Source organism: Rhinolophus sinicus, linkage group LG17, assembly GCF_036562045.2.
Source record: "Rhinolophus sinicus isolate RSC01 linkage group LG17, ASM3656204v1, whole genome shotgun sequence".
Lineage (NCBI taxonomy): Eukaryota > Metazoa > Chordata > Mammalia > Chiroptera > Rhinolophidae > Rhinolophus > Rhinolophus sinicus.
The window spans coordinates 24,006,227-24,019,923 of record NC_133766.1 but is presented as its reverse complement, the minus strand read 5'-3'; the positions used below and the strand labels follow the sequence as shown (position 1 = coordinate 24,019,923).

The following is a 13,697-nucleotide window of genomic DNA, read 5'->3' as shown; positions in this document are numbered from 1 at the left end:
GATGCATGTTGGGGGTGGGGGTGCCAATGGGGATCTCACCAGTCACCAGCCCAGTGGGAGAGCTCTCACTTCCCCACCCAGAAAAGTGTCTACAGAAAAGGGGCTCTTTTCTATTTCCCCAAGTTGTCCCTTTCGCCTGCTCAGGAACCTCTGAACCACAATTCCCATCGTTATTGCTGTCCAGAATCCAGCTCTGCCCAGAAGAACTTCTGGGATGATGGAAATGTTCTATATCTTGTTGTCCAGTGCAGTGGCCACAGCCACATGTGACTATACAGCACTTGAAATATTGCATTTAATTTAATTTTAATGTAAATAGCCATGTGTGGCTGTCATATTGGATAGTGTAGGAGATGATGGGGGGCTGCCTACTTAAGGTCATGGAGCCTCAGGATGTGGGGCTGGAAAGGGCACTGACTCAGACTCTTCCTTTTTGCAGTAAAGAATTAAAACCAGGCAGGCAGGCAAACTCAGAGAACCGTGCTCTTGGCTCTGCAGAGGGATGCTGCCCGTGCAGGAATGGTGCCCTAGGAGAAGCCCTGTGGTCCCACACAATCCCAAGAGGCTGCCATTCTAGAGATGTGAGGTTTGCAGTTACCTGGTTAGGCCACTCAGTGCTTCACCCTTTTTGGTCAAAAGAGGGGTGTGCAGCTACCATGTAGAAGGACAGCATTAGTGGCTTCAGGTGGATGCTGTCTCTCATTTCCTGAGCTACATGTCCCCTGCAGACAGCCCAAGGGGTGGGAGTGGGAGGAAACTTCAGCCTGTCCCAAATCTGTGAGATGGAGAGAACAGCGTGTGCTTGGGAACGTGGCCCCATGCCAGGGTGTGGGGCTCTCCCTGTGGAGGTGTACCTGCAGCTGAAAAGGTGGAAAGCCCCTAGGGCCTGAGTCTGATGGGCTGGGTTCCAGTCTTGATTTTTCACACTCCACTGGAAAATCTCAGCCAAATGCCTTCCATTCTCTGATCCTCAGTTTCCCCACATGTAAAAAGGGAGCATCAGTCAGATCTTTAGTGTTCTATGTTTTTAGGTGATGATACCTTGGACTGCAGTGTAAGTGGCTTGGTGGGACCAGGAGCTGGGGGTCTGCAGTGCAGGAGAGGCAGGCCTGGCGAGCTCAGAGTGCACAGCCTGAGCTTGGGGCTGGCTTCCATGAGCTGGGAGCATCTTTCTGACCCACAGCCTACTGTCACAGCATTAGCTTTGGTCTCTGAGAGGTTGCAGGGGGCAAGGGGCTGGCTCTCTGCAAACTTCCCACCCAAGAATGTGTAAACAACTCCATTTGAGCCCTGTAGACATTAGGTAAGTGTGTTTGTCATTTTGTGCCACATTCCTGTGTGCATATGATCACGTGGCTGCCCCTCCCTCTGTTTCAAACCCTAGTGGACCCAGGTGCAACAGGGCTGTGAACATGAAGTCTTTATTCTGTTTGTCCTCAAAGCAGGGAGGAGCTGGTGCTGGGGCAGGGCAAGCGTCCAGGAGGAACTTCATGCCCTGTGGCCCCACACGAGGACAGAAACACAGGCAGGGGCGTTCCCAGAGAGGGTTCTAGGCCGCCTGGGCAGCAGAGGGCCTCAGTGGGCCAAGGCAAAGCCAATGCGATTGTTACGCCGATCAAACTCCGTGTAGAACTTGCGAATGAAGCTGGCGCCTAGGACCCAGACAGGCCCAGTGGGCGGTGGGACATCCAGACCGTGGAGGGCCAGTGTGCACAGGTCATCATCACTGTAGGGGTCCTGGCAGGAAACACAAGCGTTTTCCCACTTCCCAACACGTGACCATTCGACCCTCACTTTACTTGACTCCAGCAGCTCTTCTCAGCACCTTCCCTCCTGCTCTCTCCCACCCACACTGCACCTCCAGTGCATGCTGGCCCTTTCAGCCCGTGCCTTGCACCCCTCCTAGATGCAGGCACTGCGCTAGACACTGAGCACACAGTACAGCAGGCAGAGCTGACTGTCTGGTAGAGCTTCTGATCCTAGGCAAGTTATTTAACATCTCTAAGTCTATTGCGTAGGATAGGGGGGTAAGAATACAGGAGCACAGCATTACTGGGAGCATTTGATGAGCAAATGGAGAGAAGGAGCCTGGCACGGTGATTCCTAAACTGGGCTGCTCATTAGGATCACCTGACGAGTTTTGGAAACACTGATGCCCAAGTGCCACCCCAGAGGTTCTGGCTTAATATGTAGGGGATGTGGCTTGCGATTGGGATTCTCAAAAACTCCCAGGTGACTCTAACAGCCAAGTTTGAGAACTGCTAGCTTAGTATGTAATCTGTCACAATGACTTGTCCCTTTTCGAGGGCCCCGGCCCACTCTTCCTGCCTGTTGCCAAAGGGCAGACTGGAGCCTCACCTGTAATACGTAGTCCGCACTGGTGAGTGTGTAGGCTCTGCCTCCGAGGTGGAAGGAGATATCAGGGAGTGTGGGCACCTGGTTACAGTTCACGACATACTGGGGGGAGGGTAAAGGGAGCCCCTTTCAGTGTGGGAGGTCTCTTCGCAGACACAGCCCTGTGCTTGTGGCCCACCCCTGCCCCACACCCAGGGGGACCCAGCCACCCGTGAAGAGAGTGTGAGAGGAGAGGAGGTGAAGGCCTGAAGTGGCTTCATTTGGGACCTAATGCTGTCTGGGGTGATTTGGAGGCCTGGACGAGGTGGCAGTCCCACAGCCCTGGCACCACCCCTCCAGCTTCTTACTTCATCTGTGCTCAGCTCCTTGGCCCCCAGGGTCTCCATGAGCAGCCTCACGGAGCTGGTGGGACCTGAGATGTAGGAGGCGCCAGTATCTACCACCACCATGCAGCCCTCCGCGCAGAGCAAGGTGGCCGACCTCACAGACACCCTGGGAGAGGCCACAGTCAGAAAGACAGAGGCTGATGGGGCACCACCAGGCTGCACAGCTTTCCTGAGTAAGGGTGGGTGATGGGAGGCCATGCTGGTGGTCCAGTGATGCAGTGATGGATGGGTTAGGCAGGAGGTGGAGGAAAGGTGCTGCTCCTTCCCTCAGCCCTTGCTTAGTGACCCTCCACCTCCTCTCAGCAGGCCCCCTCCCCGCTGTCCCTCACAGCTCAGTGTACCCTAACCCTGGACAGAGCAGGCAGAGAGCAAATGTTGGCTGTGCCTTAAGAAGTGGCTGCATTGGAGAGAGGGAAGAACGGTAACCTTGCCCTTTCCCCACCCCACCCCCCAGCAGCAGCAGCATTTTTGGAGAGAGGAGATGGTTGAAGATTTCTGACCCTTTCATTTTGATCTGCCAGGAGCCAGTCTTGCTGATGCTCACGTAGTGGAAATTGCCTTGGTAATACTGGGGGTCGCTGCCTCCCAGCACAATCTCTCCCCCCAGCAAGTGGGAATTCCTAAAGGAAAGATTAAAGGCTCTTGGAGACTCAGAGGCCTCAGCAACAAGGGAAGTTGTGTCCGGTTGCAGGGTGGGGCAGAGGAAGGCTGGGAAGCTGCAGTACATGCCACTTCCTCACCTTTCTTGCCCCTCCCCCAGCCCAACCAGCAATGGTTCCAGGATAGTCCAGTTGCACCCCATAAAGCATTCCCAGTGAGGTCACAGAGAAGGAACTGGCACCGACAGCCAGTAGAATGCAAACAATATGCAAATTGGCCCCACCCTCACTTGTGTTTGGGTTGCTGTGGGTTAAGCAGGTGCATGGGACTCCCGGGGAGCTGTTGGGTGGGGACAGGCAGGAGGCTTGAGGAGAGCAGGAAGGAGGGGCGGAGAACGTCAACATCCAGTGGAGCCTGAGCCTGTGAGTTTTGGGTGGGTGGTGGGTTTGAGTCTGGGCCAGGTGCTCTGGAGCGTCAGGGCCATGTGTGGGGTTTCATCTCCTTACTTGGAATTTCTGCAGAGAAAGAGACACAGCAGAAAGGAAGCCTTTGTTTCAGGAGAGCCTCACCAGCCAGGGTGGGTATTTTGCACTCTTCTTACCCCTCAGGCAATGGAGTCAACAAGAGGTGCAGTCACTTGCCTAAAGTCACCGAGGCAGTGAGTGGGGTGACTGGGGGAGTGGGGCCAGGGCTCCTGGGGCCCAGTCTGAAGCTGATCCCCGCTGACTTCCTCTCCTCCATGGTGCACAGAACCTCCTATGGCTCAAGGCCTACCTTAGGGCTGGTTTCCAGTGTGTGTGTGTGTGTGTGTGATGGGATTTCCAGCATTCCTAACAGGAGGCATGTGCACATGTGTGCATAGGTGTGTAGCTATGCACATGGGATTCGCCCCTCTGCCAACACTTCAAGATTTCTCTGGATTTTCACTCAGCAAAGCCCACCTTCTTCCTACTACTGGATCCTCCTCCCTTCCCTGGCCTCCAGGCGCCTGTACCCTCCATTATCTCATTTTCTACATTTTCAATTTCTCACTTTCCATTGCCTTCCCTCCACCTGCAAGCATGCGCAGGCATCCTCTAGCATTTAAAAACACCCACCCTTCTTTTCTCTGCTTCTCTCTTCATCTCTGCCTGCACCCCCACCTGACATTCCCTTCCCTGTTGAATTTCTCAGAGCAGCCTACATCTGCTTTTCAATTCCTGACGCCTATACTCACCTCTTAACTGCTTGCTATCTGGCTTTACTCCACCTCTGAACCAGCTCTTCCCAAGACTGACCTGGCTGCACAGAGCCAGTTGGTAGCTGTTTTCAGTGCCTCCCTTTCTCTTACTAAACCAGACACTCCTCCATTTCACCTCTGAGATTTCTCTTAAGTGTTTCTCTTACATGTTTTTCCTATTTATCGCTAGGGTTTCCGGGCGGGAATTCCCTCCCGTTCTCGGGAATTTTTCCTCCCCTCCATCCTCACTGCCACTGGCCTCATGTTTTTACCCTTATGATCCTTGTTTCCAGCTCATAACCATCTTTCTAAACCCAACAGCTTCCCCAAGGCTGGCTGAATTGTACATAAACTCAGCCTAGCGTTGAAAACCCCTATGGTTTCAGCCCTGTGCTACCATGTTGCGCACCATGTTGTCATGTTTCTTGCCCTCCCTGCCAGACTATAGGCTCTGTGAGGGCAGGACTCTGTCTTATACTCATCATGTTCATGGTTGTACCCTCAGCACCTCTCACAGTGCTTGGCACATAAGTGCCCAATATTTGTTGAATCAACAAACAAGCAAATAAATGAAGGAATTAATGAATGAACAATATCAGCTGTCTCTGTGTGAGAGGAGCCCTGGCCCTCATGGGGAAGGTCCACAGGTCACAGCAATGCCTCCCATCCACATTCTCCTCTTGTTCTAGAGCAGTGCTGTGTAACAACTTTCTACAATGATGGAAATGTTCTATGTCTGTACTAGGGTCTCAGGAATTTTTTCGCTTTCCCATTCCTGAATCCTGAGAAAAGTTGGTCGGGAAGTCGGAAAAATCGGCTCCTTGAACCCAGTAATACCCACAATGGGAAATAAACGTACTACTCACAATATATCCCTTACACATTTTTCCTATTTATCACTAGGGTTTCCGGGCGGGAATTCCCGCCCGTTCTCAGGAATTTTTTCTCGCTTTTCCATTCCCGAATCCCAAGAAAAGTTGGTGGGGAAATCGGCTCATTGACCTCAGGTGGTTAGTTGTATCGGCCGTCACTTTGTGGAAACGATTCATCATGGAGAACAGAAAACAGTTTATATCTTGGGGTTCGGGAATGGGAAAGCGAAAAACATTCCTGAGAACGGGCGGGAATTCCCGCCTGGAAACCCTAGTCTGTACTGTCCAATATGGTAGCTACTAGCCACTGTGGCTGCTGAGCACTTGAAATATGGCCAGTGTGACTCAGGAACTGAATGTCTAATGTTAATTAATTTAAGTTTAAGTCGTAGCTTCCATACTGGATAGTGCAGCTCTGGCTATGGATTAAATACCACCTAATCGTGAACATATCGAAATCCTGGTCCAAACTGTCCTCTTACTCTCTCAGCTCTCCTGCCTCTTTTCCCTGCCCTGACGCAGTCCCTGGATTCCCAGACTCACCTGCTATAGTAGACAGAGAAGACATCCTCCTTGAGCACCCTCTGGGAAAGGATGTGGTCAAAGACGGGTGTGACGCCACCAACGGCCTGTGCAGGGAAGCCCATGCCCAGAACCCCATCAAACTTGGCCAGCATGAAGGGTATCAGGGGCAACTCTGTGACCTCTCCAAATGTCTGTGTCACCGTGATTCCGCCCACCTGTGGGAGGAAGGACCAGAGGAAGCCAAGCCCACTGGCCAGGGTGTAGTCTGAGCTTCCACAATGGGGGCCCCAGGGACGCATATGCTCCCAGGTATAGCACTTTGGGAGAAGACCATTTCATCACGCCCCACACATATCCTCTCTCCCAATACACGTCTCGGTTGTGGGGTCTAGAGACAACTGGGGTTGCACAGTGACTGAAAAGGGCAGAGGCTGAGAAGGTGGTACTGCCAAGCAGGCATAGAAATGATGCCAGGAAGTCCCATACCCCCTCCCCAATTGCCCAGCTTTCGCTTTGGCAGGACTTGGTCTCAGTCCTCCACCCCCATTATGGGCTAAAGGTTTCTTCAGCGCAGCCAGGCCTGCCCTTTGTACTCATTTTCCAACTGATTTCACAGACAAGGAGGGGGGAAGGGCTCATACTGATTCCCTCTCACGTTTCATGAGTCGCTGTCCCCTAACTCTGACAGAGCAAGGGCTGGAGAAACCCTAGAATGGGGAAGGGAACAGGCCAAACGGAAAAGAAAACCAGACCCTGACCCTAATCCTAAACTCTAACCTTAATATGGCCTTAAAACCTATGCCTGACCCTAAAGCTAACCCTGCCACAGTGTCAACAATACTGCTGGTCCTGGCTTTGATTAATTTCAGTCTAGGATCTGGTGAAGAGCCTACTCAGAGCTGGGTGACCTCGGGCCGGTTATTTGACTGGAGGCCTGTGAGTTAGATGCAAAAACTTCTATAAATCACCCAGTGTTGAGCCAGGAAATTCAGGTTTGCTCTGTCCGGTGGCAGAGCCTGTCCTCAGACTCCAAGGTGGGCTGGATGGCACCTTCCCCCAGGTATGGGCTCTAGAGTGGCAGGAGAGGTCTGGGGACAAGAAGGCAAGGGGCTCAGGTGACCTGGGGCAGTCCCACTTACAGTCACCGTGTCCTCGCTCAGGAAGCCTTTGACCCTCCCAGATCCGTAGTAGATGGTGAACTCCGTCCCATTCTCCATGTAGCTGGAGGACTCTGACGAGTCGTAGAGGCTGTGGATCTCTGCCGGAGGGATACAGGCTCAGGCTCCAAGAGAGACCAGGCAAGGGGCTTAGAGGCAGGTGCAGGGGGGTGTCCCGTGTGATGGAGGACTTAGGTGCAGGGATGGATACAGTGGCCCTGAGGTCAGTCAGAGGCTTGGAAACACGTTTCATCAATCAAAACTATGTTTAGGGGCGGACGGGTGGCTCAGTTGGTTGGAGTGTGGGCTTTCAACCACAAGGTTGCAGGTTGGACTCCCGCAAGGGATGGTGGGCTGCGCCCCCTGCAACTAAGATTGAAAGGACAACGGCTTGATGGAGCTGATGAGTCCTGGGAAAAACAGTAGTCTGTTGCCCAATAAAAAGTCCTGGAAATACACACCATTCCCCCAATAAAGTCCTGGTCCCCTTCCCCAATAAAATCTTTTAAAAAAACAAAAATCTGTGTTTACTGGATCCCTGTTATGTGCTCATATCACTGGGAATTTTGTCTCGATACCGAGAGTTTTGAAGCATTTTAAAGTAATTTCTAACACTGAGGTGGGGAGAAGATTCTGGTCACAGTAAGCACTCAACAGAGGTTGTTGACTAAGGATAGGGATTGAGGGGCCCAAATACCTGGAGGGGCTGAGAATTCAGTCCTCTCTTAATCTCAGGAAGGGTGAGAAGTGGCCTTCTGGGTGGGCTGGGGGTTCCTGCAGCTTGCCGTTTTACCTTGAGGGCCATATCAGGAAAATGGGGGACGTGTCCCTCTCTCCTCTCAGGGGCAATAGCAAAGGGGCGGAGAGGAAACCGGTCAAATGGCAGCAGGAGGGATTTGGCTGGCGTGAGGCAGGACTGCCCAAGCATGGTGGGCAGTGGGCTTGGGGAGAGGCACCACAGGTCCTGGGGCTCACCACAGGCTGTGTAGAGAGGGCTGCACTTGGTGGAGGGCACCCAGAGGTTGGCTGATCCCGTGTCAAAGATGACTTTGAAGGTCCGGGGTGGAGTGCCAATGCCAATCTCGCCGTAGTACTGGGTCTGTGGGGTGAAAGGAAGAGGTGGCTGGTGGCGCTTGGGGAGCCCTGGGCCCTGGGGGTCTCGCGTGATACCAGCCTGACACGGGGTGAGATTAGGCAGATCATCATACAGCCTCTGCAGGTTTCCATTTTCCAGCAGGGCCCCAGATGGGAAGCTTAGCACTGTCTTAATGACTTCCCAGGGAGTGAGACAAGAGGGCAAAATAAAAATACTGAAAATGAAGCAGGAAGTTTCCCCCACCCCTTGGGAACCAATGACTCAGTAAGCAGTCAAGCTGTGCTGAGCCTGGTCACAGAAACCTGCAGCTGAGGTCACACACACCTCCTGCCCACCCACCAGGGACACCTGGGCTTGAAGCCAAGAGCCTGGATCCCCAAGTTCCAAGCCTAACTGTCCCCTGGCCTCTTTCCTGGTCTCTGTGCCTCAGGCTTTTCAGCTGTAAAATGGGAATTTGGTAGGGTGCTTTGTGCTCCTCAGCAACTCAGTCAGGTGGAAAGAGCAAAGTAAGCCTTAGGCCTGAGAGAGGAAGGAGACTGGAGGAGCGAGAGCTGGGCACTCACATCCAGGTAGTTGGTGAGGACCACAGGGGAGGTGCTGTTGGCGAAGGAGGGTCTCTTGGGAAACTGGCTCCCCTCCGTCCCGAACCTGGCCACATCCACACCGCGCTCCTTCAGGCTTTCCCGGACTGAGGGCATTTTCTTGAGGAAGATCCTGGCCGCGGGTGAAGAAAGGAAAAAGAGAAGAGCTCTTGTGTTCCCCCATAATAATGGTAGAGTCCCTGGAGCATGTAGGACCGCAAGCCGTAACCTTGGCACCTAAGAATCACTCTGTGCCCTTAGACTTTTGCAGGGGAATTCACAAACCTCTGTGAGTCACCTGTGCTGGTATTAAATAACCCTCAACTACCTTCCTCCTGTTGTCTAATTTTGATCACTGCAAGGCCATCTGTTCATTGATTGATTGATTAATTCATCCATTCCATAATCACATGTTGAACACCTCTTCTGTGCCTACACCAATCTGGAGACTAGAGATATAAAGATACAAAGATATAAAGATATAAAGATATAAAGATAAAGGTCATCACTGCCTTCAAAGAGCTCCATCAGGGAGAGGACAGAGGAGGAAACACTCAATGATAACCCCTCTAATGAGAAGAAGACTGGGAGTGCCCCCTCAAGGCTGGCTGGACAGGAGGAGGCAGTGCCACATGAGGACTGAAGATGGCAGCAGATGCCTGAAGCAGCCTAAGGGGCTCCGGGATTCCCTGGGGCAGGCACCCAGCCAGGGCTGTGGGGTGGAGTGGACCAACTGAACTGAGTGGGGCAGGGAGAGAGGCCGGCATCCCGACAGTGCCTGTGCACCCTGTCCTTGGAAAGATGTGCTTTCCGGAGCCTAATGCCAAGTCCCTTGGCTTCTTGTCCTGACACCTTCCTACCACCTTTGGAGGCAGAATCAGGAATTGGGGAAACACTACATACTGAGTTGCCATGCCCCCATGTACCCTCATGACAGCATGGCAAACGAGCGTTGTACTCACTTTATGATGAGGAAACGGAGGTTCACAGAAGTGATGGTGAGGTGACTCAGAAGTGATGGATCAGGGACTCAAAGCAGGGTGTCTAGCCCTATTTCCCAGGTAGGGTTCTTGTACTGTGACATGAATGCTGTGTGCGGAAGCCTGGAGGAAGATGTGTCTAGCTGTTGGTGTGGGGAGGGTCCCAGGATTGCAGTCCAGTTTATGGAGAATCCCTCTTTCTTCTCAGCTGCCAGGCCTCCTGTACTTGTCCTCGCCTTTCCTTCTCACACCCCTCCATTCTATGTATCCCATTATACCCATGAATACGAATACACTTTTATATTTCATATGGAAGTCATATTTCATGTCTGTCAGTGTCATATTTACTGGCCATATTCATATCACAGTTCACTATTGCAAAAAATATTTTTGCAATTATGATCTTATTCAATTCTCAGTCATCCCATGGGGGGTAATTTTATTATTCCCATTTTACAGATGGGAAAATGGAGAAGCAGATTCCAAAGACAGTGCATTTTCCATTATTTACTCTGAACAGCCTCTACTATGGGCCTTTGCTTTTACCATTCTCCTTTCGGAAAGTCCCTTTCTTTCCCCCCACTCCCCCAAGTCTCATCCTTCGAAGCCCAGCATGCACCCCCACCACCAGGACGCTTGCCCACAAACTCCAGTTCACACTGGCCTCACCTTTGCTTAGGCTCCTGCTTCATGTTCTCTGGGTGCTCACAGCCAGCACTACACAGCGGAATGCTCACAGAGGTGGTGATGTCTGGCCGTGAGGGCATGGTGGTGGGGACATGCTTGAATCCCTTACTCCCTGTGTGATTCTGAGCAACTTACCTAACCTCTCTGGGGCTTGTCTGAGGCACCCTGAACTCTATAGACCAGGCTTGATTGTAGTACCTACCTCAGAGAATCACTGTGCAGACTAAACGAGCTGTCCACTGCTCAATAAATATAACTGTGTATATAAAAGACCGTGAAGGCACCTTAAGAATGGGGTCCTGTGTTCTTATCTCCCAAAGTGTCTGGCATGACGCTCGCTCTGCCCATAGCAGGTAGCAAAATCCTTATAGCTGTGTTTCAGAATCCTGACTCTCTCCACTCCTGGCCCCATCCCACTCTTCTATTTTTGAAGAGAACAAGGGAGCATGGTTTACCTTGCTCTGCCTTTACCCTGGGGGTGGGGCTGTACCCAAGCATGTGCAGCTGGGATACCCCCAGCTTCTCACCCCACACTGCCAAGCCAGCAGTTACTCTCCTGGGAGCCTTGGAGCAGGGGAAGAGGCTTTGGAAACAAAAGGCCCAGTGTGTGTTGAGGCTTAGCCTCTACATGTGACCTCCCTGAGCCTCGGTGTCATTTGTAAAATAGGACTGTTGGAAGGATGATTTGAGATGAGATATGTGAAAAGATCCTGTGAAACTTTAAGCATTTTACAGGCTTAGCAACTATTACTGTTAGTTAAACCTGCCTTCTGACCTATAGGTCTTCTGGTGCATCTGCACCCCTAAACAGAAACCCCTTTCTCCACGAGGCCCTGTCCCTTCCTGTCCTCCCCTCTGCAGCCTTAATGAATTGCTTGTTCCCACAGGTCCTGGCACCACATATAGATGTGAGTTAGGTCTTTCTCCTCCCTCCTTTGGGCTGTCTTAAGCCTTTCTTTTGACATTTGTGACTACCCGCCCTGTAGCACTATGACAACTGGGTTTTGACAGAGTGCTGGCACCATGCTTTTACTAGTGTTATAGCACTAAATCTTCAAAGAAGCTCTAGTGAAGTAGGTCCCGTTATTACCCCTGTTTTAAAAATGGTAAATTGAGAGCTGGAGAAGTTAAGCAACTTATCCCTGGTTCCAGAGCTAGTTAGTTCTGCTAGTGGAGCAGAATTTAAACCAAGACAATTCCGCTCTAGTAGCCTTACGTTTATGTGCTATATCATGTTTCTTCCCTCGTAGACGCAACCATACCACATCCTGCTTAATAATTAGGTGATGAGCTCCTAGAAGGCATGGAGAGTATCTTAATCACCTCTGAGTGCCCCCACAGTGCCTAGCATGGCAAGCTACGCAGGACGCAAAAGCTCCGGGCAGGGGTCAAAAGACTTGCCTTTCAAGCCTGATTTGTGCCACCACTGGGGGAGTCACCTTACCTCTCTGAATGGGACCATAGCTCCCTGGTCAGCTGGCCCTGAGGACTGGGTGACATCACATATCTGAGAGTCAGGAGTGTTAGGAAAGTGGGAAGCCCTGCACCCCTGCCACTTTCCTTTGCCCGAGTTAGAGTTACCGTCTGAAGGCGCCAGAGTCGGCGGGGCGACCGAAGGTGCAGGAGCCCCAGAGCACCAGCAGGAGTCCCCAGAGAGGCATTCTGCTCCATCCATCCATGCTTCTCCCGGTCCCGGCTCTCTGGGATCCACCGAAGCCTTCTGGCTCCCAGAACCTTTCTGCTTTTATACACTCCACACTCAGGATGGTGGCAGTTGTGCTCTCCCTGGGGCAGAGATTTATTACCTTGATTCAGATGGCAAGGCAGCCAGTAATAAGCCCCCCCATGGGACCAAGTTAGGTGGGTGAAGGGTGACCAGGTTTCCCGCATGGACCCAAGGAACTAGAGGAAGGAGGGCTGCGGGAATGCAATGCTGTGCCCAGTGACGCCAGCAGCCCCATCTCGGCCTGGCCCTGCGACCCCCAGAGGGAACAGAGGCTGATGACAAATAGCACTGCTCAGGAGCAAGGTCAGGGCTGAGACAGGCATAGCAACTGGGTTTCCAACTCCCAGCCAGCCTTCACTCCCATGCCCTTGAAGCGCTATCCTCTGTATTAACCTTGGCCGTAGCCCCAACTGGCTTCTCCCAGAATGCATCTCAGTGTTCCCATCCAGAAGATGGGTGACTCCTCCTGGTTTGTCCCCTAATAAAGCCAGACATAGGGCCTCAATGCTGCCACGTTCCAGGCCTCTGTCAGCAGCAGCCATTTATGGGAAAGTGTACAAGTTCCGACAATTAAGTTTGCAAACTCATCCTAGAAAAAGTGCTACACACCTCATTGCTGAATATCACTAGGGTCACCTTTGAAGTACTCCCCTTGGGAAGCTATGCACCAACACCAGTGCCTAGTCCACCCTTCAAAGCAATTTTGGAACTCTTTTTCTGGAATGGCCATCAGAGCTGTTGTCATATTACCCTCGGTGTCCCGAATGTCATCAAAATGTCTTCCTTTCAGTATTTCCTGCATCTTCAGGTAAAGAAAGAAGTCACTGGGGGCCAGATCAGGTGAGTAGGGAGGGTGTTCCAATACCGTTATTTGTTTACTGGCTAAAAACTCCCTCACAGACAGTGCCATGTGAGCTGGTGCATTGTCTTAACGCAAGAGCCATGAATTGTTGGCAAAAAGTTCAGGTCGTCTAACTTTTTCATGCAGCCTTTTCAACCCTTCCAAATAGTAAACTTGGTTAACTGTTTGTCCATTTGGTACAAATTCATAATGAATAATCCCTCTGATATCAAAAAAGGTGAGCAACATCGTTGCAGCAAGTTCATGAACTTAATTGTCAGACCTCGTACCTCGCCCTCAGGGAGCAGGGGCCTAGGGGCAGGGGCTGTGCCCATCCTCTGTTGACCTGGTGTTGGTGGGAAGGAAGGGCAGCCTTCAGGGTCTTGGGGAGGTTTCTGCAGAAGATCTATCTGAAGGCTGCCCAGGCAGGCAATAAATAACTGAAGAGGGAGAGAAAGGAGTTCCAGTGGGAATAGCACGTGCCAAAGTCCTGAGGAGAGAGGGAACATGGTGAGAATAAGGGCCTAAAGAAAAGCCAACGTGGCGAAACAGAGATGAGAAGGAGTGGGGCGAGAGACGGGACTGGGAGGCAAAGGGTGAGCAGATCTAACATTTGTTGAGTGCGTAGTTACATGCTCGTATTCCAGGCACCATTCTAAGAGCATTTAGCTC

At 51.9% G+C, this 13,697-nt stretch overlaps 1 protein-coding gene across 1 annotated transcript; it reads right to left on the bottom strand.

The window, feature by feature from the left end:
* Nucleotides 1-1,405: 1,405 nt before the first annotated feature.
* Nucleotides 1,406-12,188, bottom strand: REN (renin). The gene is made up of 9 exons (XM_019711402.2): nucleotides 12,040-12,188; nucleotides 8,774-8,924; nucleotides 8,090-8,213; nucleotides 7,097-7,215; nucleotides 5,976-6,172; nucleotides 3,242-3,361; nucleotides 2,703-2,847; nucleotides 2,359-2,457; nucleotides 1,406-1,737 (listed from the first exon to the last, which is right to left on the bottom strand). Exons 1-9 carry the CDS (start codon nucleotides 12,135-12,137, stop codon nucleotides 1,576-1,578), a joined length of 1,215 nt encoding a protein of 404 aa, XP_019566961.2. The 5' UTR covers nucleotides 12,138-12,188; the 3' UTR covers nucleotides 1,406-1,575.
* Nucleotides 12,189-13,697: the final 1,509 nt, after the last annotated feature.